Below are 25,230 nucleotides of genomic sequence, written 5' to 3'. Positions count from 1 at the left end.
AATCTAAGGAAAAATTAAAAAAAACATTTACCCTGTTCTTTAGACAGGGTAAATGTTTTTTTAATTTTTCCTTAGATTTCGGAATTACTACTATTTGCGGTTGGAGCCCTGGCTGCTATTTCTAGTGGGTCGAACGGCCTATTGTAGCCGTTCTTCAATTGTTGTTGAATTTATTCATAGTCTCTGACTATTTCCTCTTTCTCACTAGACCGCTGGTGGCAAAATAATCTCTATTGAATTTTTTGCTACCCTAAATTGATTAAAATATATATATAGGCGGAGGTCGGGGACTGATTTTCTACATTCAGTAAATAAATACGAAAACCCTCTGCTATTATACCCATCTCACCCGACGGGTGTAATAGTAAAAATTTACCAACTGAAGTAAACGAAGAACACAACACAATAAAATACAGACAGCAGTGGGATTCGAACCCTCTTTTCTTGTTATTACAAGAAATATCATAAAGGAAATCGAAACAATGCCGCGATTTGTGTCGTAATAATATTAGCTCAATCTTTAATATAGATTACCTATTTAGTAATTAATATCCATATACATGAAAAGTAAATGAATGATAAGCAGTAATAACATTATTAAAGCTAACATTTGTCTTTGGTTTAATCCAAAACGTATTAGGAAATGTTTACGACAGTCAGAAACTGAAGCATCAAACACGTGGAGTGCTTAAACATCCAGGACCGGAGGCAAGTTCAGGGATTTTGTTTCGATTATTTTTCCTTTTTTTTATATTACATTAATATTATTTATTATTTTTATATAAGCATTTACTGAATCTTGTAGTCTTTGACATAGTGAGAGGTTGTTGTAAGGCAATATAATTCTTTATCGACCTGTCTGTGTATATTTCTCGCTTTCAGTATTATGAATGGCTTTAATTTTTTTTTACAAGTAGTTTTATCATAATCGTATATGAAAGTGGATTTAATATGTGTTTGAAGAAAGAAGTTTGCCCAAGTCACCGTACAGTAGAGTCGAACCCTAGTCCTCATAGTTACGAAATGTTTTTGACTGTATAATAAGCAGAAATGGTTTGCAATTCCGCCGGATATATCGTATCTCATTGAAAGGGTCAGAGATTTTGACGCGAGCAATATATATATATATGATTCGTTAAATTTTGGTAGTAATGACTTATGTCCCTCTTAGCGTGTGGCATTTATGTGTAATAATGCCCTCTATACAATATAAATACATATATATATATATTGCAGTGAAATGCTGGAACTATCAGTCCCAAAAATCGTGTACAAGTATAAACAATATAATTATGTACATACTAAAAAAAATTATTACCTCTTATCTGTTCTAATAAATTATTTGTACATATTTCCATGTGTATTTTATTAGATTTTCCACTTCAGTTGTAGTTTTTAAGTGTTTTTTAAAAAAATTTCATATAAGTCAGATAAATCAACTGAAGTTTAGGTTTATTTTTTCCATTAATTTCTTTAAAAAATAATGCAGAGTCAAAAAAGACGTAACTCAAATTATGTAAGTTGAGCTATCCCTGTAATATATATAAATGTATATGTATGTATGTGTATATATATATATATATATATATATAATAATAATACATATAAGAGAATGGTCACTATGTGGCTCATTCTAGCACTAGAAACTTGGTGTTGAATAGATATGCTATTAAATTAGTATCTAATTCTCTCACCCTTATTAATTAATTATATATATATATATTTATAAAATAAAAGACTTTTTCTATTCTTGAGCGTTATACTAATACATCTCTTTGTTTTGTACACCACCTGTCTTAGTTTTTTGTTTTTTTCGTAAACTCTCCCTATATATATATATATATATATATATATATATATATATATATAAAATGAATGGTTAATATAGGGCGTACAAATATCAGAAAATCAAAAAAAAAATGTGTGTAATAGGTGTAAAACAACTTCCTATGAACGAATATGAAAAAAAAAATTCGCGCGACAGCGAAAGGGGGGTGGGGGAGAGGCCTCGGAAAATTCACATCGGGAAGTTCCGAAAGCGTCTGAGGAGCTGACCCGGGCACCAAAACAAAAACAAAATAGTGTAATATGTATAAAACAACTTGCTCTAAACGAATATGACAAAAAAAATGCGCTCTCGCGAAAGAGGGGTGGGGGAGAGGCCTCGGAATATTTATATCGGGAATTTCCGAAAGCGTCTGAACCGGGCACACAAAACAAAAACAAAAACAGCGTAATAGGTGTAAAACAACTTGCTCTAAACGACTATCATGAAAAAAATGCGCGCTCGCGAAAGGGGGGGGGGGAGAGGCTTCGGAAATTTCACATCTTCAGTCCACGGCCTTTAAACTAAGAAAAAATAGTGTAATTGGTGTAAAACTACTTGTTCTAAACGAGTATCAAGAACACACACTCACACATGAATCATAAACTCCGTATTTCGCAAAAAAAAAAATAAAGAGAAGAAATTCTGGAAAAAGTGAAGAAATGTTGGATCTCCGCCATGTGAATCAAAATACGTGTCAGAAACATCTTGAAATACTACAGAAATTATGTTACGAAAATGATAATGTATACATACCTCTTTGAGTGGTCCATCGATAATGATGATAAAGAAATGAGTTGGATTTGAACTCAGAATATTGACTAACACAACTACATACTACAAGACTCAAAATATTCAGCCAAGTCACCACCCTTTAACTAGCAATAATAATAACATCAATAACATAACAGCCAAAAGATTTATTTGTTCTGAAAATAACAATCATAGTAAATAAATATGTTCTTTAATATTCACATTCATGTGCACAGTTAAACACACTTACATACAAACAGTCACGCATGCATAATACAGAACGGAACACATAAATGAAGGATGCATTACTTAGTATATATTACATCTAGAGAATTTTGATTAATAAGTCAAATATGCAAATTATAAAGATAATTAATTGCTTTACTAAACAGTGTTGTAAAGGTGAAAAAATAAATTTGGGAAAAAAATACACGCCAAAACTAATTAATAAAGGATAATTAGGGAAGGATTGACACAAAATAATAATTTTTTCTGTCTCTTTTTTTCTGATAAATGCATCTTAATAAGTGAAAAGAATTGCATATATCTGAACTATTTCAAAGAAAAGCATAAATTTAATGTTTAAAATAGCTTTAACCAAGGAATGAGATCCAACATTTCTTCACTTTTTCCAGAATTTCTTCTCTTTATTTTTTTTTTTTGCGAAATACGGAGTTTATGATTCATGTGTGAGTGTGTGTTCTTGATACTCGTTTAGAACAAGTAGTTTTACACCAATTACACTATTTTTTCTTAGTTTAAAGGCCGTGGACTGAAGATGTGAAATTTCCGAAGCCTCTCCCCCACCCCCCTTTCGCGAGCGCGCATTTTTTTCATGATAGTCGTTTAGAGCAAGTTGTTTTACACCTATTACGCTGTTTTTGTTTTTGTTTTTGTGCCCGGTTCAGACGCTTTCGGAAATTCCCGATATAAATATTCCGAGGCCTCTCCCCACCCCTCTTTCGCGAGAGCGCATTTTTTTTTGTCATATTCGTTTAGAGCAAGTTGTTTTATACATATTACACTATTTTGTTTTTGTTTTGGTGCCCGGGTCAGCTCCTCAGACGCTTTCGGAACTTCCCGATGTGAATTTTCCGAGGCCTCTCCCCCACCCCCTTTCGCGTGCGCGAATTTTTTTTTTCATATTCGTTCATAGGAAGTTGTTTTACACCTATTACACACATTTTTTTTTTGATTTTCTGATATTTGTTACGCCCTATATTAACCAAATGAATTTTCTTGCAAGCTTGTATATGTAATAAACTTTGTTTATTATTGTAGCTGACCCTACCATACAGTTTTAGTGTGGATTTTATACTGACTTTGTACTTAGCTACACAGTATTGAGGTGAACACCATGGATTTATTAGCAGCTAACGAGGATGATTTGAAAGAAGCAGAGATAAGTGACAGTGAAGATGTTCAGGTGAGTAAGTTTATTCAATACAAGTTTTTCATTACAGTTGTTTACCATGGTCAATATGGCAAAAGAAACAAATGGGTGGGGACTTAGATCGCACAGATGAGAAGTTAATTTGGATCTTTTCCTTTTGAACGGCAGTTTTCAACACAATTTCTAGTTAACTAAACACTTTTAAACTTCGTATACTGGTAGAATATGTCAAAATAAAACATTTTTTTTCTCTTGGCTTAGGGTTAGTGACAGGATGTTGTCTCAGTTTTAGACGCAGCAAATGATTTCAGATCAATAGAGGCGATAGGATTGGTTAAAATTCGAAAAATTAAACTACGTTAAACTTACAAATTACAATTTTCTCTAGAAAGCCAAGGGAAAAAATTGTTTTATTTTGACACATTCTACCAGTATACGAAGTTTAAAAGTGTCGAGTTAACTAGAAATTGTGTTAAAAACTGCCGTTCAGAAGGAAAAGATCCGTTAATTCTGTTAAAGCCAAGACTAGAGTCAGTACACAAAATTTTCGACTGCCATCAGCCCAACCAGTTGGGGAGGCATACCTTGCAGCTCCAGATTCCTCTAGAGCACATCTCCCTGTCCACAATATTCCAACATTGTTATGACACAGTATTCCAGCTTTACCATTTTACATTACATACTGATTCTATTATTGATGTCTCTTATTACATAAGATCATCATCATGATCATTATTTAATATCTGTTTTTCATACAGGAGTGGGTTAGATGGTTTAACCCTTTCATTACCGTATTTATTTTGAGATGCTCTGTATTTCTTTTAATTAATTTTGAATTAATAAAGAATTTAGTAAAATAACTTAGTGATCATTAACCCTTTCGTTACCGTATTTATTTTGAGATGCTCTATGTTTCATTCAATTAATTTTAAATATAACAAAGAATTAGTAAAAGAACTTAGTTATCATTAAACTAGTGTTAGGAACATAAATTGTGATTAAGGTTTGGTGGAAGATTTTAATTCAATACTTATAAAAACAAGACATTTGTACTACAGAGCCAGAGTTAGTATCAAAAGGGTTAAGCTGATGTAAGGAACATAAATTGTGACTAAGGTTTGGTGGAAGATTTTAATTCAAAACTTATGAAAACAAGACATTTATACTACAGAGCCAGAGGCAGTTTTAGCCGGGTTGGTATTGAAAGGGTTAACAGGAGCTGATAAGTCGGAGAGAATCACTGATAAGAGCGATGTCGTCAGCAAAGTCAGTGTCTGTTAAGTGTTCAGCTGGGTGTCTGGAACTTCTAGGTTTTATTTCAAAGCTCTTACCAGAAATGGTACCAACTGACATACGTACAAATATATGGGAAATTACCACCTGTATCATCTCTTGTTATAGGAATGTGGGAATATTGTGTTTAGGAAATTATTGTAATTCATGTGGAATATTGTGTATGATTATAAAAATATCAAAATACTCTTAGAATGTTGGAGTGCTGTGTGCTTCCTGGCCTGAATATTTTGTAGCTACCACATCTGATAATGGGTACTAGTAGCGTAGACTGGACACGGTTTACGCACACGCGCGTCCGCGCTAGCCTGACGTAGGCAGTCGATCCTACGAGCTGACTGGTGCATGCACGATATATACTTGTATATATCGTGCATGCGATATATACAAGTATATATTGTGCATGCGCCAGTCAGCTCGTAGGATCGACTGCCTACGTCAGGCTAGCGCAGACGCGCATGTGCGCAAACCGGGTCCAGTGTACGCTACTAGTACCCCGATAATGTATGGAGATTATAATGTTTGGGGACTCACCCACCGAAAAGAAGAGGGTAAATTAAACCATCAGTAAAAACGAAAAATAATGTATTCTCTGGTTTTTCAGTAGTTTTATCATTTTTCTTTTATTTTTGTCTTGTAGGGTGTGGATGATGACAGAACAAGGAAAAGACTCATAGACTCAGTTCTTGCTCTTAACAACAAAAAGTAAGTATTTATATTAATTTCCTTTGAGAGATTTTGTGTTTCATTGCTGTGTTAGCTAAATACATTTGTGATAGAACAAAATAGAATTAATTTTAGGGTGAGTTAAAAAGCATGATTTAAAATTAAAATCTAAAGCAAGCTATGATAGAATAATTGTACAAAATGGAATTAATTTTAGGACAAACTTGAACGGCTAAAATCACTACATAGTTGTTACTGAACAATGTGGGAAATATGGAATGATTACTTTTTTTGTTGGAAGCACTCCGTCGGTTACGACTACGAGGGTTCCGGTTGATCCGAATCAACGGAACAGCCTGCTCGTGAAATTAACGTGTAAGTGGCTGAGCACTCCACAGACACGTGTACCCTTAACATAGTTCTCGGGGATATTCAGCGTGACGCAGAGAGTGACAAGGCCGGCCCTTTGAAATACAGGTACAACAGAAACAGGAAGTAAGAGTGAGAGAAAGTTGTGGTGAAAGAGTACAGCAGGGATCACCACCATCCCCTGCTGGAGACTCGTGGAGCTTTAGGTGTTTTCGTTCAATAAACACTCACAACGACCGGTCTGGGAATCGAAACCGCGATCCTATGACCGCGAGTCCGCTGCCCTAACCACTGGGCCATTGCGCCTCCACAGAATGATTACTATACATGGTATCAATAGAAAATTGTGATGTTCATGGTTTTACAAAAGAATATGACATGTAAGTGAAGGGAGCAGTTTTAAGCAAGAATTTGAAATATATCTTTGGATTTGTTAACATCATCTGTATTCATTTAATTGAATTGTAAAAATTGAACATTTATTCTAGGTGTTATATTCTCTGTTATCTGTATTAGCCTTTGGCCTGTGGTACACTGTTAATTTTGCATAATTAGATAACTGTTTTATTGAAAGACCTTCTATGTGGTTATTCTAACTTCTAGAAACAACAGTCAAATTACATTACTGTCTTAAATAAGAAAGGATACATTTGATGACTGGTCTTGGACGTTATCAAAGAAGCTTGAGAGGCGGTTGGATGGAACTTACACTCGCCTCCTTATGAGAGCTCAAAATCTTGTGGAAGCGTCATCCAACCAAAGTACAAATATATGTATCATCTCTTGTGAAAGGTAGAAGTGTCCATATAACAAAAAGGTCTGCTTGATGAGGACCAACCTGGCAATTCTACCAATACAAATCTTTCATAGAAGAGAAACTTTATAGATTCAGTTTTCCAATTTGTGTAAATTATTCTCATTCAGGGCTCGCTACAACCAGAGGACTGTGGTTGGCAAAAATGTCTCAGAATTCAACTTTGGAGCAGCAAATGGTAGGTGACCGATTTGTTTTATGTTGGTTCTTTAATTTTGGCCCTTGAAACCATTTTTGATCCCTACTTTTTTTTAAAAATTATTTTGTAAGAGAAACAGCTGTTTCATGAATTGTTCTCCCTTCTCCAGTAAGGTTACTAGTTCTTGACAAGAGTCACTAAAAGGCAAAATTGACTTAGAATTAAAATGTTAGAAAGCATTTACCCAGTCTAACTCTTTATTTTTAGCAGGCTTAATTGTTTAGCTCCAGGTCAGCCTTCATTAAGTAAACCTATACTTTTTACTCTTTTACTTGTTTCAGTCATTTGACTGCAGCCATGCTGGAGCACCACCTTTAGTCGAGCAAATTGACCCCGGAACTTATTCTTTGTAAGCCCAGTACTTATTCTATCGGTCTCTTTTGCCGAACCGCTAAGTGACGGGGATGTAAACACACCAGCATCGGTTGTCAAGCAATGCTAGGGGGACAAACACATACACACACATATATACATATATATACGATGGGCTTCTTTCAGTTTCCGTCTATCCTGAAGGGGAGCTGGGGCAATTGCTTCATAGATGAATTCTCCTGGTTGATGACGGAGGGCATGACCCAGCCAACACAGACGTCTCGTTAGGATAGCATGTTTTGTGCTGTTTCTAGCCAGTCAAATGAATATAGAAAGTCCCATAGTCATAGGCAAGAAATCAGTCCAATAAAGTTCATAAAATGGAAGAAGATTGAGTATCGTTAGGGACGGCAAAAGGAATTTTGATATTTCAGAGGGACGTTTGCTAGAGAATGATTTAAAAATGTGTTAAGTGGGGCTGAGAGTGAGAGATTAATAGGTACTGAGATAGGCTGGTGGACAAATGAGAAGCAGACATATAAACAAGAGAGAAGATTTATAGATTGATAGACAGACAAAAATATGAAGAATAAAGGATTAAGGCGAGGGGTAGATAGATGAAAATAGTGTTAAGTAGACAGATAAATGAAAAGGAGATGAAAAAAAGTATTATAAACTGACAGACAAAAAGACAGATGGCTAATGGGATAGCAATGGCAGGCTTTATTTATGGCAGTCAACTTCTGTTATTTGAGCCACCCATGTACACTATATGTCTACCAGTATCTCCTTTTCTTGTTACTTAAGTTAATACCTCTGGTAAACCCAGTTATTTATCTCACAAGCATTCATTCAAACTTTCACAACTTAGTTATACACATTCAGTGGACTCTGCTCAGCTCATTTCTCTTTTGTTGCTGCAGATATTTAACACCACCATCACCATCGGGTCTTGAATGATTTTATTTGTATCGTAGGAAAAGATGTAATGCTTGACTTACACCACCATTTTTTAACAGATTTCCTTCTGTTATACATGAGTAAAAGAATGATTTTTTTTTTTTTAATGAATTTCTGAGATGAGGAATTATTATTATTTACTGATATATTCAAACCAGTATCTTCCTCTACACTATTTCAGCTCCTGTACCAACCATCCTTCTTCAGGTGCCTCTGGTATTCGGTATATCAGTGTATAATAACAAATTGATTGTTTATAATTAAATATCAGTAATGTTTTGATAAATACTTATCAAAAGTGTTCTCATTTTTATCATTGTTTTAATGAGTTTCTTTTCTTGTGGTTTATTTTCTGTGAAGCCCTTAGCAAAGTCCACATTCAAGACTTGGTACAGTCTTTGAAAGATAAAACCAGTAAGAAAAAGCTAGCGAAAACTTTGAGGAATATCCAAGGAAAGAGGAATGTGATTAGAGAACCATTACTTAAACATGAAAAAGAGAAGGTAATAATTTGTATTGAGCTTTCGCAACAGTAAATCTACGTATATAGGCATGTGGATCCTTGGATAAATGTAAAAGATTCTAAAAAACAATAAAAATTCTTCATAAATAAAACATGTTTTTAATATAACATGTTTGAAAGAAAAGTATGTATGTATCTGTGGCTTTATGGTTAAGAAGCTCGATTCTTGACCATGTAGTCTCAGGTCCAGTCCTTCTGTGTGACGCCTTGGGTACGTGTCTTCTATTTTTGTCCCAGGTTTGAAGATGCCCAACGTGTGTGTGTGTAGCATTGCCATGACATCATGTGAATATTGTAAACAGGTATCACCTCATACAAACAATGTTTGTTTCTAGTCTTTTGTGAAAAACATGTCTGGTCATAGAGAAAATGTAAGGATTGGTGACAGAAAGGTTTTTGACTGTAGAAAAGAAACCTCAACAAATATTGTCTGACTCATGCAACCATGGAAAAGTAGGCATCAAACAATGATGATGATATGAGTGTTTGTTCATGCACTTACATGTGTCCATGTGTTTTTTTACACTGAGCTACAAATGGTGGTCTTGTTGTCGAGGACCTTTTGACAGAGTACAGGTGTAGTTTTGAAGGGAATGACTTTATACCAGGTATTGAGAGGCTAAAGTATGGTACAGTGACAGATACAGGTGCCTTGCTATAGAGGAAATACATGTCTACTTCACATTATATTAGGGTGTGTGGGAGAAGGTGAAAAGAAAACAAAGATGGTGAGGAGGTGTCAGAGTGTACTTTCAAGATACAAGAAGGTGAGTATAAGAGAAAATGTGGACAGGTGGATATGTTCATTAAAGTGAAGGCGGTGAACTGGCAGAAACATTAGCATGCCAGGTGAAATGCTTAGCGGTATTTCGTCTGTCTTTATGTTCTGAGTTCAAATTCCGCCAAGGTCAACTTTGCCTTTCATCCTTTTGAGGTCAATAAATTAAGTACCAGTTACGCACTGGGGTTGATATAATCGACTTAATCCGTCTGTCTGTCTTTGTTTGTCTCTGTGTTTAGCCCCTTGTGGGTAGTAAAGAAATAGGTATTTTGTCTGCCATTACGTTCTGAGTTCAAATTCCGCCAAGGTCAACTTTGCCTTTCATCCTTTTGAGGTCGATAAATTAAGTACCAGTTATGCACTGGGGTTGATATAATCGACTTAATCTGTCAGTCTGTCCTTGTTTGTCCCCTCCACGTTTAGCCCCTTGTGGGTAGTAAAGAAATAGGATATGTTCATTAAAGTGTGAGAGGAAAATAACAAAGGGTTAGAGATTCAAGTTGAGGTGAATGTGTAGTGAATGATGAGCAAGGTGGAGGTGTGGTTGCTGATACATACCATACATACACAATATTTCCATGACAATATTATATTTTCTTAATAAATCAGAAGGCACAGATGTGGCAGTGTGGTTAAGAAGTTTGCTTTGCATCCACATGGTCTCGGGTTTAGCCTGATTGTGTGATATTTTGGGCGAGTGTCATCTGCCTATATCAAGCTGAACAATGCCTTGTGGGTAGAATCAGTAGAAACTGTGTCAAAATCTATCATCATTGTTTTGACAGTTACTTCTCTGTGCTTGAATAAGTTTGTTGAGGCTGATTTTGTATGGCTGTGTATACTTCCTGTTAACAAACAAAGCATTATTTCCTCATGGAAGACTAGAAATGAACTACTTGTATGATGGTGACACTTATTTAGAGCCATCACATGATGTCATGACAAGGGACACACACACACACACACACATATATATATATATATATATATATATACAATGGGCTTCTTTCAGTTTCCAACTACCAAATCCACTCAAAAGGCTTTGACTGGTTCAAACTATAGTAGAAGTCTGAAATCACATGGTTTGGAAGCAATCTTCTTTACCACACAGCTATGCCTGTGCCCGTCGTGTTATGTGTGTGTGTGCATGAATGTTGTTAATAACTTGTGTTTACCGGACTGTTTTAAAATAGTTCAGTTATTTTTTTCTATTTCAAACTATAAAATATATCCTTTTTATTTTCTTTTTTACATAAACTAATTTAAAATCTTTCATTTCACAGATTGACCGAGCTACTGCATTCACTAAAACTTGTGAAGAACTGTCAATGTGGGACAATGTAGTTTGGGATAACCGTAAGGTATGTTCTGGGACAGTACATTGTGCTCATCTCTTGAGTTTCTTTTCTTTTTGTTATGAAATCTTTTTCCTCCTGCATAAAGTCACACACACACATAATTTTCTTGTTTTTATTCATTGCTCCACTTCATTTTTGTTCTCCTTATGGCAGTCAAGTGAAGGTTTGTGGCCTTGTGGTTAGGTCGTTAGGGTTCATGGAGTTAATTTTCAGACCAGGCAGCACATTGTATTCTTGAGCAAGACATTTCATTTCTCTCTGCTCCAGCCCACTCAACTAAAAATATGTACCAGTAGCAGTTAGGAGTTCGCCTTGTGACAGACTGGAAATCTGTTCAGGAGGAAGTCTTGAAGTCTCACTTAACTGAATTCCTTGGAGACCCATATATATAAGCTCTGTCTCCATAAGCTTGGAAGACCAAGGCAGACTTTATTTATGGCAGTCAACTTCTGTTATTTGAGCCACCCATGTACACTTATATGTCTACCAGTATCTCCTTTTCTTGTTACTTAAGTTGACACCTCTGGTAAACCCAGTTCTTTATTTCACAAGCATTCATTCAAACTTTCACAACTTAGTTATACACATTCAGTGGACTCTGCTCAGCTCATTTCTCTTTTGTTGCTGCAGATATTTAACACCACCATCACCATCAGGTCTTGAATGCTTTTATTTGTATCGTAGGAAAAGATGTAATGCCTGACTTACACCACCATTTTTTTAACAGATTTCCTTCTGTTATATTGCTGATCTCGTGTCTTGCACACATTGAAATTGTAGAATCCATTAAGGGCTGGGCATTAGCTAATTCAGTCTCACCTGTTTCGAAGCATGCATGAAAGTCATGGGTAGTATTCCTCTTACTCCGACCAATTTATTTAAAAAAAGAATTACACACACCCGATGGGATTTCCATGTATGAGTGTCTTTGTGGTTCAACAAAGAAACCACCTACTTACTGAACTATGGAGTAAGAGGCTGAATATTCCACAGACACATATACTATTTGCATAATTTTCAGGCAGATTCAACATATTTCCATCTACAAGGTAGCCTTTATATTGACTTATTCTGCTATATACTGCAGCCATACTACTTTGAAAAAAGTAAGACATTACATAATGGTCTTCCTAGATACACTATTTAATGAAAAAAGGACAAGGTGGTCATTGATGGAATGTCTTTGACCACAAGTCTATTTGATCATGTCTGACATAGTCATAGAGTTAATTAGTAATAAAGTTGGGTCTTTAAATTGTAGGATTTCTCTGACCAATAGGTTTCCACCCAGTTTCTATCTCTTTTCACTCTCAAAGCTTGAGTTGACCTGAATTTATGGTAAAACTCTTGCCAATGATGCCATATAGTTGGAGAGAACTAGGACCCGATGACTGTGAAGTGAACTTAATAACCATTTGAGTATACCCCACACTTGTATTTATGTGGGTGTGATAATATAGATGGGCACATTTATATTGAATCTCAGTTCTTGTGAAGTCAACTTACTAATCATTTGGCCATAGCCTCACACACATACTCTTTCCCTCTCTCTCTCGTTCTCTCTCTCATCTGCTCTTTATGCAGTAGACATGCCCTTTGTCCTATTATTATGATGTACTATTTTCTTTTCCGTCTTCTATCACTGCTTGCAGAAGGATGTTCTTCAATTTCCAGAGAAAAACGAAAGAGTGGAAGTTCTTGATAAAACCAGTATGCAGAAATATTTTAAGGTAAAATCTAATCTAATTAGCTTTATTTTTGTATCTGATTTGCAAGAGTCTTTAAGTGAATTTGTGGGAGGAGTCATACTGTCTTAATATCCAATACATGCACCGGTTCAATTTCCATTCATTTAATTTTTTTACCCTGTACGTGTAAGCAAAAGCAGGGTATTGATTTATTTGTGTCTTCCAAAAATTTTCGTTACTTTTGCAACAGATGTTGACTGCCGGTTATTATAGTTGTGTTCCTTTTGTCTGTTTGGGATTTTGTTGCATGCTTGTGTATGTATATATGTATGTGTGTGTGTATATGCATATGTATGTGTGTGTGTATATGCATATGTATATATGTATGTGTGTGTGTATATGCATATGTATATATGTATGTGTGTGTGTATATGCATATGTATATATGTATGTGTGTGTGTATATGCATGTGTGTATATGTGTGTGTATATGCATGTGTGTATATGTGTGTGTATATGCATGTGTGTATATGCATGTGTATATATGTATGTGTGTGTATATGCATATGTATGTGTGTGTATATGCATATGTATGTGTGTGTATATGCATATGTATGTGTGTATATGCATATGTATGTGTGTATATGCATATGTACGTGTGTGTGTGTATATGCATATGTACGTATGTGTGTGTGTATATGCATATGTACGTGTGTGTGTGTGTATATGCATATGTACGTGTGTGTGTGTGTGTATATGCATATGTACGTGTGTGTGTGTGTATATGCATATGTACATGTGCGTGTGTGTGTATATGCATATGCACATATGTATGTGTATATGCATGTGTACATATGTGTGTGTGTATATGCATGTGTGTGTGTATGTATGTATTCTACATATGTGTGTGTGTATATGCATATGTACGTGTGTGTGTGTGTGTGTGTGTATATGCATATGTACGTGTGTGTGTGTGTGTATATGCATATGTACATGTGCGTGTGTGTGTATATGCATATGCACATATGTATGTGTATATGCATGTGTACATATGTGTGTGTGTATATGCATGTGTGTGTATGTATGTATTCTGCATATTCATGTGTTTGTGTGCTTGTATGCTTGTGTGTGTAGCTCTGCTTCCTTGCATGTGTATGTATGAGTTTGTGATTTTGTACGCGTGTCTGTTATATATGGATGTGTCTTTGTGTGCATATGTGGAGTGTGTGTGTATATATGGTCATGTATTTCCGTCTCCTTTTGAGTGTGTGTGTGTGTCTCCATATTACCTAAGTACTTACCTACCTACCTATCTATCTGTTTACCTACATATCTATTTACCTACTTAACTGCCTATTAGCAAATGTACTTATGCATGTATATTCTGTAGGTATTGGGGTATCTCTACCTCCTATGTGTTTTTCCTATTTAGTATGGGGTACGTTTTATTTATGAGGATGTATTCATGTATTTGTCTGAGTGATGGGGCCTTCAAGTGCTTGGGTAAAATGTGGAAGTCAAGTTGGCCCAGTGTGTCTCCATGTTGGTCTTTGGCAGAGCTACACACAAATAGACACACACACTCACACACAAACAAAAAAAACTAATATGCAGAATACATACATATGTGCTCACACAAGTACACTGGTGTGCACCCATGCACACGCATATAACAGAGTCTCAAATGCAAAAGTAAAATGCATCTCCAATTACAGACTGAATCAACATCCATTGATAAGGTTGCAAAAGCAATGTAAATTTTTGAAAGACAAAAAAAAAAAATAATAATAATGGAGTGGAAATTGGACCGATGAGTGTGTTAGATACTAAGGCAGTATGACTTTCCCCAGACAACCCAATCTAATTAGGTTTTTGTAATCACCTACTCAGCAAAAATTAAGCTTTCATTATTATTCCACATTTAGTGTTTCTTTTATAGTTTCTTGGGTTGGATTGTTTACACATCCCTATGGTTCTATTTTACCATGCGAGCATGGGTTAGACAAATATATTTTCAGCGGTGGTGCCCCAGCATGGCTGCGGCCTTCGGGCTGAAACATTTTTAAGGATTTTAAGGCCTTGTCTTACAGCCAGGTGCCCTTCCTGTCACAAACTCTAAGGTCTTATTCCACATGCCTTTAAAGGTGCAAAGTCAATGGATGACCTGTTGACAGTGGATTTGGCAGTAGCTGAGTGATTTTCAGAGAAGCACAATAGTAAGCAAACGTTTGTGTGCACAAACATACATGTTTGTGCACTCACACACACTTGGCTTGTAGAATCAGTATACTATCACATGAAATTCACTGTGATTTTTGCTTACATTCTGTACTCAGATATTTTCATTTGTAGCCTTGTGCCAATGTGTTATAAATCATTTTATTCTTATCATTTGTCATGTTCTTCACAGCCTCAAAATTCTCTTGAGATTGAGGTGTATAAGCTACTTCATGGAGATGAACACATGCCAACTGAAACCCAGCCTCTATCAAAAGTTGAACAACGTGCTTTGAAAGCAATGGATCTCAAGAAGGTAAAAACTATCTTGTTTATTAATTATATAATGATTTGTGTTATTATTAAGTCTTATATTTTTTTAATTACTATTAATAATGAAATTGGTTAGTGGTTGAATTTTCAGAGCATGGGATGAAATGACTTATGGTATTTCATGATGTCTGTTTATATTCTGGTTTTTAATCCTGCTGATAACTTTATCTGCCTGGTTTGATAAAATGATCACCTGCCAAATTCTAGAGTCATTCTAGTTATTTGTATTTTTGTGGACTTTTGCCTACGAGCTTGTGCCTGCAGATCAAATATTATTACCTCCACCTTAGCGAAGGCAGAGGTATTGTTTTCAGTTATGTTTGTTTGTATGTATGTATGTCCATGGTCAAGATATCTCAAGAACTGCTGGATGGATTTGGATGAAACTTTCAAGGATGTTTGGCCTTGTGACTGGCACAAACTGATTAGATTTTGGGATTAATCCAGTACTGGACGAGGATTCTGGATTATTTTTCTTGTTTTTTTTTACTTAATTTTTGAGAGCGTCCATTTTTATCATTCTCATTTGTGAGAGCAGTTGAGTTTATTTTAGATATTCTCATTTTAAAAATCATCTCTGGCTAATTGTTGAGGACGTTGGTGTTGTCTTGGTGGAGGTTTGCACTCTCTGATTGCTCCTCCTCCTCTTCTTCTTCATCGTCATCAATAATAGATAATATTTTGTGGTATTTGTTTTGGGGCAAGGAGAACTACTTGACGAAAGTAAAGAAGCTCCTGAACAAGCTGGGGCATCCTGTTGAGCCAGGGATGCTATCCCTCATCTTTGAACTGGGCCTTGGGCTCAATTCATGCAGCTTTATGAAGCTGTTGGAGACTGGTCAAATCCTGGTTGGAGAAAGTTGCTCCTGGAAGGCCTTCTGTGTGGCAGCAGGATTTGGTTCCTTGCCATTCCTCCACAAAGAGTCTGAAGTGGTTGTTGGAGAATTTCTATAACTTCAACCCCAATTTCTGACTTACTAATTCCCCCAATTGTAATCCCATGAATATCTGTGGGACATGGTTGAGAAAGACATGAACTACTCTACATGCAACACCAAGGCTGAGCAGGTGGCTAAGATCAAAGAGGTGTTTAAGGGTCTTCTTAGGGACGCAGTGAGGAATGCATGTGCTAAATTCTGGGGCTGTGTTGAGACCATGGTGGAAGGTGAGGATAGTTACTTATAGTAGATTATCTCCCAGCCGTAGCTAATTGATATTTTTTGATTTTTTAAAATACCTTTATTTTTGGATGGGATATTGTTTTCTTTTCCTTTTATGCAAACTGTCAAGTTTAACCCAAACACTCTGTATATAGTTATGCAAATATACATATATCCATGTGTATATGTGGATTTTTTATTATTACCGTAAATGCTGATGTATTACAAAATTTCTTAAAACCCCTGTTCACTTAGCTTGTCTATTAATAGGTAGCAGCAGATCATCAGGAATTACTATCTTAGATAGACTCTCATATCCAAGGAGACGTAATCTCTCTGTTGTGTGGTCCTCTATATTCTACTTTAATTCTCTCCAGATAGCTGTCAGTAAGACTAGGTATTACATCATCATCATCTTCGTTTAGCATCCGCTTTCCATGCTAGCATGGGTTGGACGGTTCAACTGGGGTCTGGGAAGCCAGAAGGCTGCACCAGGCCCAGTCTGATCTGGCAATGTTTCTACAGCTGGATGACCTTCCTAACACCAACCACTCCGTGAGTGTAGTGGTTGCTTTTTAAGTGCCACCGGCACAGGTGCCAGTCGAGGCTGGCAAATGGTCTCGATCGGATGGTGCTTTTTATGTACCACCGGCACGGGGGCCAGGTGAGGCTGGCGATGGCCACAATCTGATGGTGCTTTTTATGTGCCACCGGCACGAGGCCAGTCGGGGCGGCGCTGGCAACGGCCACGTTCAGATGGTTCTCTTATGTACCACCGGCACTGATATCACAGCTGCAATTTCCATTGATGTTGATCGATAAGAAATATTACTTGTGATAGACTGATTTCATATCCAGGAAGAAATTTATCTCATATTGTTTTCTTTGTGGCAGTATGATATATTGTACAATGCAATTGCCAACTGTTGATAAGAATAGCTCCTTGGTCATTTAGGAGTGTTTTCTATGATAGACTGTTCTTCTATTGCAGGAGATATTTCTCTCTCATCATAGTGTTTCTGGAATAGTACACTATAGCCTTAGTTCACCTTAATTGTAAGAATAATTACCTGATCATTTAGGACTTCTAATAGACTGATGTCTATACTAGGGTTAATCCTGTTAGCAATTAAAAAAAACAAACAGGTGTGGTGGGATGTGCTTAGCTCTTACCTCTTACCAAAGTCTCATTTTGGTTTTTGTGATATTTGTAATATCCATATAGTTGCCAGTTGTATAAATTATCCAGCTAGCAAGTCTTTGGTCACAAATTTATTTTCAATTTTAGGCATTTCATTATACTTGTAAGAACAAAGCATTTTTCTTACCTCTTTTTATTAAGTTGAAGAAATAGGTATAAAACCTTTTATTTTTTTTTTGTGAGGTAAGTTTGTCTGGAATATACTATCATCTTATTCAACGAGAATATTGTCTCTCATCTGCTTACAGAATCTGTAACTGAGTACAGAGCTTCTATTTCTGTGACTGGTTGGAAGATTTGCACACATCACACACATTTAGATCCCCTAATTCACTAAGTGAAATAGATGGTAGATTGGCAGAGAAGTTTGAGCGTCGGGTAGAATGCCTTCTATTTTTTTTTCCTTTTATGAGTTCAAATCTCATCAAGATTAATTTTGGTTTTTCTCTTTTCTGTGTGGAATTGATTCTTCTCTCTGCCACAGCATTGGCTATGTTACACTGAGGATACCACTTAGATTGTCCCTTCGTTTTGAAATGGAGAAGGGTTAAGCAAAGGGCTATTAAACTTGTTTACATGAAAAACTGGTGTGCAAAGTTCCAATTAGCATGTAATTGATAAGAACATGTCCTAATATGAGATTATTTTCTCTTTCAGGCCCAAATACGGCGAAGTGAGTTGATGAAATATAGAGCCTTGTTAAGTTACCAAGAAATTAAGCAGCGGTGGAAAAACAAAATTAAAAGCAAGCGGTATGTTTCCAAATGATAATTATCTGTTGACTGACTTAAAAGTTTTTGTATCAGTTGGTCAGAGGCAGGAAGATAGTGTTTATATTTGCAGATCCTTCTAGATTTATGTGATTGATGTTCAACTTCAACATCTGTAGAGAAAATGTGGGCTTGAAACAGAGTGAATGGTGTTAAACTGTGGGGTATGTTAGATCTATCAAAAGAAAATGTGAAACAACTTAGTCAAAAACCAAAGAGAGAAACTCTCTGTGGGGTCGTTTGACTTAACTAAAAACAGATGCTAGATTTCCCTTGATCCACACTCTGCTATCCTAAAAAACAAAGAACACATTAGATAATGTGGTCCTAGATGTCTCTGAAAATGGAATGGTCATGGTCAGGATGTTTTGATCATAGTTCTGTTAGGCTAATCCAGAGCTAAACAAAAATAATGAATAAAAAACAGGTGTGTTATCAAGGGATTGTCAACTGGAAAGGAATGAAGGGGAAATTGAGTGACGTGTTTGTTAGAATAAGACTGGGGTTGAGCAGATGAAGGTGAGCCATCAACTTGTAAAAACTATTTTTTGCAGGAGAAATATTAACCTCATTGGTGAAGATATATGTGGAGCAAACACTTAGTGGTTTACTAGCTGACATACCTGGTAATTCCCGGAAAAGCGGGGCTTATCCCTTGGTTTCATTTCTCATAATTGTTTCACTAATCCAATAACAACAATACAAAGTATGTAGCCCTTAAGACGGTTTTTGTGCATTTACAGAGAATACCAACCTGTCTTACATAGGATTTTGATTTTAGGAATTCCCAATAAATTATGAATACCCAAATTGTGAAGTCAGTCATGTAATAACAGGAAATTAGTTACCCGATAGTAAGAATTCAAATAAAGTAGCCCCAAAAAGGGCTTTAATGCGTTCCCACAGTATATAGAACTTAGGAGGAAATACCAATAAGGTATGTATACTAAAATCGTGAAGCATGTTACGTAACAACAGGCTAATCAGATATGATATAATAATTCAAAGTAAATAACTTTGAAAAGGGCTTTTGTGCATTCCCAGAGAATATTACCCTCAGGGGTGCTAGTGTTGAAATAGATTTACAATGAATGTAGAAGCACTGATATTTAGTTTTACAGTAGACATACAAATAAATTTGTATATAGATTTAAAAATAAAATATGTAGATTATCAATACACTTACAAACATTACAATTAAATAATAAATACCTGATGATTTGGTGAATCTTACTAAATTTGCAGAGCTTCTTGATAAATAACATTTTTGTTCTTTCATTGTGGGGCATAAATAAACAAATAATTAGGATTGCTGACTCTTGACCGTCCCACATAAAGTTGGCCATGGGAGAAAATTGGTTCTGCAAGGTTCAAACCTACCATGTTCAAGGACTGTCTCTGGACCTTGTTAATGCTCATTGCATTCACTCGCAGAATGGTTGGTGTTAGGAAGGGCATCCAGCTGTAAAACTACTGCCAAATCAGACTGGAGCCTGGTGCAACCTCCTGGCTTCCCAGACCACAGTCAAACCATCCAACCCATACTAGTTTAGAAAACAGACGTTAAACGATGATAATGATGATGAATGTAGGAGGAGTTAGCTAAAGCTAACAACTCCGTAAACAAACACACCCAGACAGAATTTCCCCACATATGTAGTAGATAATGGTATCAGTGCTGGACTATGTTATCAATTATTAAGTAGGGATGTAACCAGGGTGTGAAAAATGTAACTGTAGGTCCCAGATTTGTAAAGTAGCTACAATTTTACTTACAGCAGCATTAATATGCTGGTGTGTGTTTCAGTGTTATGATCAGTATTCTTGCATTTTGTAATATAATCTTTAATTTCTCTTGTAGTTATCGACGTGTGTTGAAAAGAGACAAGCTTGAGAAGGAAAAATCTCGTGTTAATGAATTGGCAACAGATGATCCGGAAAAATTCCTGAACCAAATGAAGATCGTTGAAAAATCTCATGCTAAGGTAAGTTGGAGAGCCAGCTGTCATTGGTGAATCATAGCAACTAAATTTCAACTGTATACAATTGTTGTTAAGCCCTGGTTAATTTTGACTGAACATAACTATGATCAGCTGTAACTACCTTGTATTCTTTTCCAAAAACATAGCATATCTATGGCTTGTAATGTATTTTCCAGTGCGTTGTTTTTGCTAAGCAGCAGCACCAGTTCTGTTATTTTCTAAGGATTTTTCCTCTTTGTTTATTTTGTTTGTTTTTTTTCCATATTTTCAGGAACGGATTTCATTAAAACATCGTGGAGGTAGTAAATTCCAGAAAAGACAGATGATGTATGCCAAATATGATCCTAATGTGAGTTAACTGTTTTACTTTGGATCTTAGCTAGTGTGAATTGTGGTCAACTAGACAGCCGGAACCATAATATGTGTATGCATGGACACACCACATGCATGGCTTTGTGGTTAAGAAGTTCACTTTCCAACCATGTAGTTTCAGTCTCAGTGCATGATATTTTAGGCAAGTGTCTTATATTGTGACTCCAGACCAACCAAAAGAGGGTATTTGGTTGGTGGAAACTGAAAGAAGTCTGTTATATGTGTGTATGAGAATGATTTTATATTTTTTCTGTTTCTTTACATGTAGTAACTACATGTAAAGTTACATGTTCATGCAAACTGTACTCTCTGCTTGCAGTCCACTGCAAAAGCATGATCTTGCTTGATTAAATTGCCTGTTCATGTGATGTTGTTTGTTTCCAGTTTTCTGTGTACCCACGTCAAGGTTATGTGCTGTTGGATGAACTGTGAAATTATTACCTTGTTTCAAAGAGGTTCAGTGATAAGGCATTCAACCATTGAGAACTCTGCTCTAATGTAATCTCACCCAACCCATGCAAGCATGGAAAATGGATTTTAAAATAATAATGTATATATGTATGTCATCATCATCCATGTACATACATATGTTTATATATATATATATATATTTCTTTATTACCCACAAGGGGCTAAACAAGGGCAGACAAACGGATTAAGTCGATTACATTGACCCCAGTGCATAACTGGTACTTAATTTATCGACCCCGAAAGGATGAAAGGCAAAGTTGACCTTGGCGGAATTTGAACTCAGAATGTAACAGCAAACGAAATACCGCTAAGCATTTTGCCCAGCGTGCTAACAATTCTGCCAGCTTGCCGCCTTTTATATATATATATATGTGTGTGTGTGTGTGTGTGTGTGTGTGTATAATATATATATATATATATATATGTGTGTGTGTAGAAACACTGCCAGATCAGACTGGGCCTGGTGCAGCCTCCTGGCTTCCCAGACCCCGGTCGTACCATCCAACCCATGCTAACATGGAAAACGGACGTTAAACGATGATGATGCGTAAGATACATCTTGAGGTTAGTCTTCAGCTTTGTACTTGGAAGGAGGATTTCAGATGAAGTTGGTGGACTATGTTTCATCCAAATTAATTCTCTTCCTAATCAGTTCAGCTATAGCTCTTTCTGTAACTTTCATAATCTGATCTAAATTTAATGCCTCTGTAATTACCTCACTCCAATATATCTCCTTTATCCACTCTGTAGTGTTACCTTTATATTTTTGATTTATAATTATTCATCCATTTCTTATCTCTGTCTTTGTATCTCTCATGCATTTTTCTTCTCTATTGCTCTTTTTTAGACCCAGCAAAGAATAAGTGATATGGTTAAAAAAAACCGAGAGCTAACAAAGAAACTACCTGTTATTGCAGAAGATAATGATGATGATGATGATGAAGATTGCAGAGGGAGTGATAATGAAAGTGATGATAGCCTGCCAGAAAACACAGAAAGTGTAAGCGCGAGAGGCAGTAATGCATGGATGTGTGCCACTCGCATTACAGTAAAGAAGTTGAAGTCAACAGCTCAGTCAATACAAAATGACGACAACATGATTGTTGAGGAAGCTATGGATGAAATTCCTAAATCGCTGCGAGATACTGCCCCCAGATCTAAATATGCTGAACCACTTGTTCCAACAAGTGATATCAGTCTTGATCCAAAACAGATCCTTGATATGAGCACTCCAATTGCAACATCTATCCAGACAAATATGGTAGAGGAGGAAGATGAGATGGAAGAGGACAAGGCTGGTGAATCTGATGGCAATGATGACAAATTGACGCTAAGCCAGGCATTTGCCAATGATGATGTCATTGAAGAGTTTAAGGAGGAAAAAAAGGCAGTAAAGGAAAGAAATAGGCCCAAGGACATTGACCTTACTCTTCCTGGTTGGGGATCCTGGGCTGGAGATGGATTGCAAGTCAGCGGGAGGAAGAGAAAACAGTAAGTTTGGATTTCTGTTATTAGTTATTTTGAGCTAGTATGTTTATACAACACACACGTATGTGTTATCGGGTTGTACCTATATATAATGTTTATACAGCACACACACACACACACACACACATATCAGGCTATAGGTTTATAGTTGCTGTTTGTAGAGCATTTACATCAGTTTGCAAGTGTTTATTGATATTTATTGGTACATACATGTTTGTAACACTGTATGGCATATATATATAGTAATGTTTTTCTCTTTTCTCAGATGTATGAAGAAGACTCCACCACCACCAGAACCTCAAAAAGATGATCCTCTTGGACATGTGATCATTGACGAAACCAGAGACACTGCTATAAGTAAATATCAGGTAAGTGTTACTCTTCCAGATCTTTTATCCAACATTTATTGCCTCATCAACACATGACCATTTTGCATTCTCTGTTACATTACCATCACAACAATTTAACTAGTGATGTGTTGTGCTGGGTCAACCTTGATCAAGCAGACCAGCTCTGTTCATCTTGACCTTTTATTCAAATATTGTATATCTAGAACTACATTGTCCAATGCTTTCTTCCCTTTTTAAAGACAATATTGTATATTAGGGAAGTCTGGCTGTTTTCTCTTGCAGCTTGTTTGACCTTAACCCTTTCGTTACTGTATTTATTGAGATGCTCTGTGTTTCTTTCAGTTACTTTAAATATAACAAAGAATTTAGTACAATAGCTTAGTTATCATTCAGCTAGTGTTAGGAACATAAATTGTGACTAAGGGTTAATGGAAGATTTTAATTCAAAACTTATGAAAACAAGACATTTGTACTCAGAGCCGGTTTCAGCTGGGTTTGTAAAGAAAGGGTTAAAGAGATCCCCACCATTAATTCAGTAGCTGTTAGTTAAGCCAACACTGCAGATGCATACTTTCCTCTCTTTTTTTTTTTCTACTTCCATAATAATCACGTTCTTTTGAACACCACCTAAACTTACACCCTTCTTTTGTTACTCTTTACTGAGCTTAACCTTCCTCACCCTGCACTAAATACTTCATGTAGTCCAGCCTACCTAGAACTACAGTCCACTGAAAGTCTTTATAAATGTTCAGGTTAACCCTTTAGCATTTAAACCGGCCATATCTGTCCGAAAGTATTCTGCCTGTTTTATGTACAAAGTGGCCGGATCTGGTCTCTCACACCAACCCTACAATATCGTTTTAAAAATTAACAGCTACCTCATCAAAATCTCATCGCTACAAGATAATGCATGATTAATTCAAAACAATTTGGATAAAAAGGATTAATTTTGGCAGAATAATGTGAACACTAAAGAGTTAAACATCAACCACACCAGTTTCAAGAAAGTTAGAAAGATTTTCATAGGCACTTTCCCTTCTTGTCTGACTTAAGATCTTCCCCACCATTACTGTTGTTCCATTATACTTAATACTACATATCCATCATTACCACAACTATAATTTATTGTTACAGCAACACAACTCTGGCATCTATCGCTTTTGTAATATGGCAGATGTTTTCAAACAAAACTTTGGTTTCTTAGTTTTGTTGTTTAGCCACTCAGCAAACTATCCTGGCTCTGTTTTTTCCCCCCAGACATAGTGTATCTAGAACTATATTATACTTCCAATTTTTTAAAGATTGTATGATTTGAAAAATATGTGGTTACCATTTCTAGTAGGTCAAGCAATCATATAGAAGCTTCCCTATTAACTTAAAGTCTACACGCAAGTTTCACCTGCCTCATCATCACTGCAACAACTGTCAATGGCACAATCAGGTGTCACGTAAAAAGCACCCACTACACTCACGGAGTGGTTGGCGTTAGGAAGGGCATCCAGCTGTAGAAACTTTGCCAGATAAGACCGGAGCCTGGTGCAGCCTTCTGGCTTCCCAGATCCCCGGTTGAACCGTCCAACCCATGCTAGCATGGAGAACGGACGTTAAACGATGATGATGATGAATTTAATGCTATTCATATAATATATTTCAGGTAAAAGAATTACCATTTCCTTATGTAAATGCCAAAGACTTTGCTGTGAGCATAGCAGCTCCTATTGGTAAAGACTGGAATCCTCAAACTGTGGTAAAAGAACTGATTAAACCTAAAATTGAGACCAAGATGGGTACCATTATCAGACCTATTGCTCGTAGTGTTTTGCTGAACCAGACAACGGCAGCATCAAAAAATGTGCCAAAACCACCAACACATCAAAAAAAGCATAAACAAAGACGTAAGCGTCAGAAGAAGAAATAATATTGTGATTATAAATGTGATGTTTGTTTAGCTTT

At 36.2% G+C, this 25,230-nt stretch overlaps 1 protein-coding gene across 1 annotated transcript; it reads left to right on the top strand.

Annotated features, from left to right (window-relative positions):
* The first annotated feature begins 638 nt into the window (after positions 1–638).
* On the top strand, positions 639–25,230 carry LOC115222906 (U3 small nucleolar RNA-associated protein 14 homolog A). The gene is made up of 14 exons (XM_029793293.2): positions 639–708; positions 3,860–4,004; positions 5,905–5,969; positions 7,224–7,291; positions 8,945–9,087; positions 11,172–11,249; positions 12,899–12,976; positions 15,344–15,466; positions 18,502–18,596; positions 20,476–20,599; positions 20,868–20,945; positions 22,287–22,930; positions 23,193–23,295; positions 24,932–25,230. The coding sequence occupies exons 2-14, from the start codon at positions 3,936–3,938 to the stop codon at positions 25,193–25,195; spliced, it is 1,932 nt and encodes a 643-aa protein (XP_029649153.1). The 5' UTR covers positions 639–708; positions 3,860–3,935; the 3' UTR covers positions 25,196–25,230.

This window comes from Octopus sinensis, linkage group LG21 (genome assembly GCF_006345805.1).
Source record: "Octopus sinensis linkage group LG21, ASM634580v1, whole genome shotgun sequence".
Lineage (NCBI taxonomy): Eukaryota > Metazoa > Mollusca > Cephalopoda > Octopoda > Octopodidae > Octopus > Octopus sinensis.
The sequence above is the reverse complement of the archived record's forward strand: the minus strand, read 5'-3'. Positions and strand labels throughout refer to the sequence as shown.

Excerpts from the sequence above, each read along its gene's own strand:
- LOC115222906 (XM_029793293.2), top strand. The coding sequence starts at position 3,936 with ATGGATTTATTAGCAGCTAACGAGGATGATTTGAAAGAAGCAGAGATA. Across the intron at positions 4,005-5,904 it reads GTGACAGTGAAGATGTTCAG|GGTGTGGATGATGACAGAAC; the intron begins GTGAGTAAGTTT and ends TTTGTCTTGTAG. Across the intron at positions 18,597-20,475 it reads AACAAAATTAAAAGCAAGCG|TTATCGACGTGTGTTGAAAA; the intron begins GTATGTTTCCAA and ends TTTCTCTTGTAG.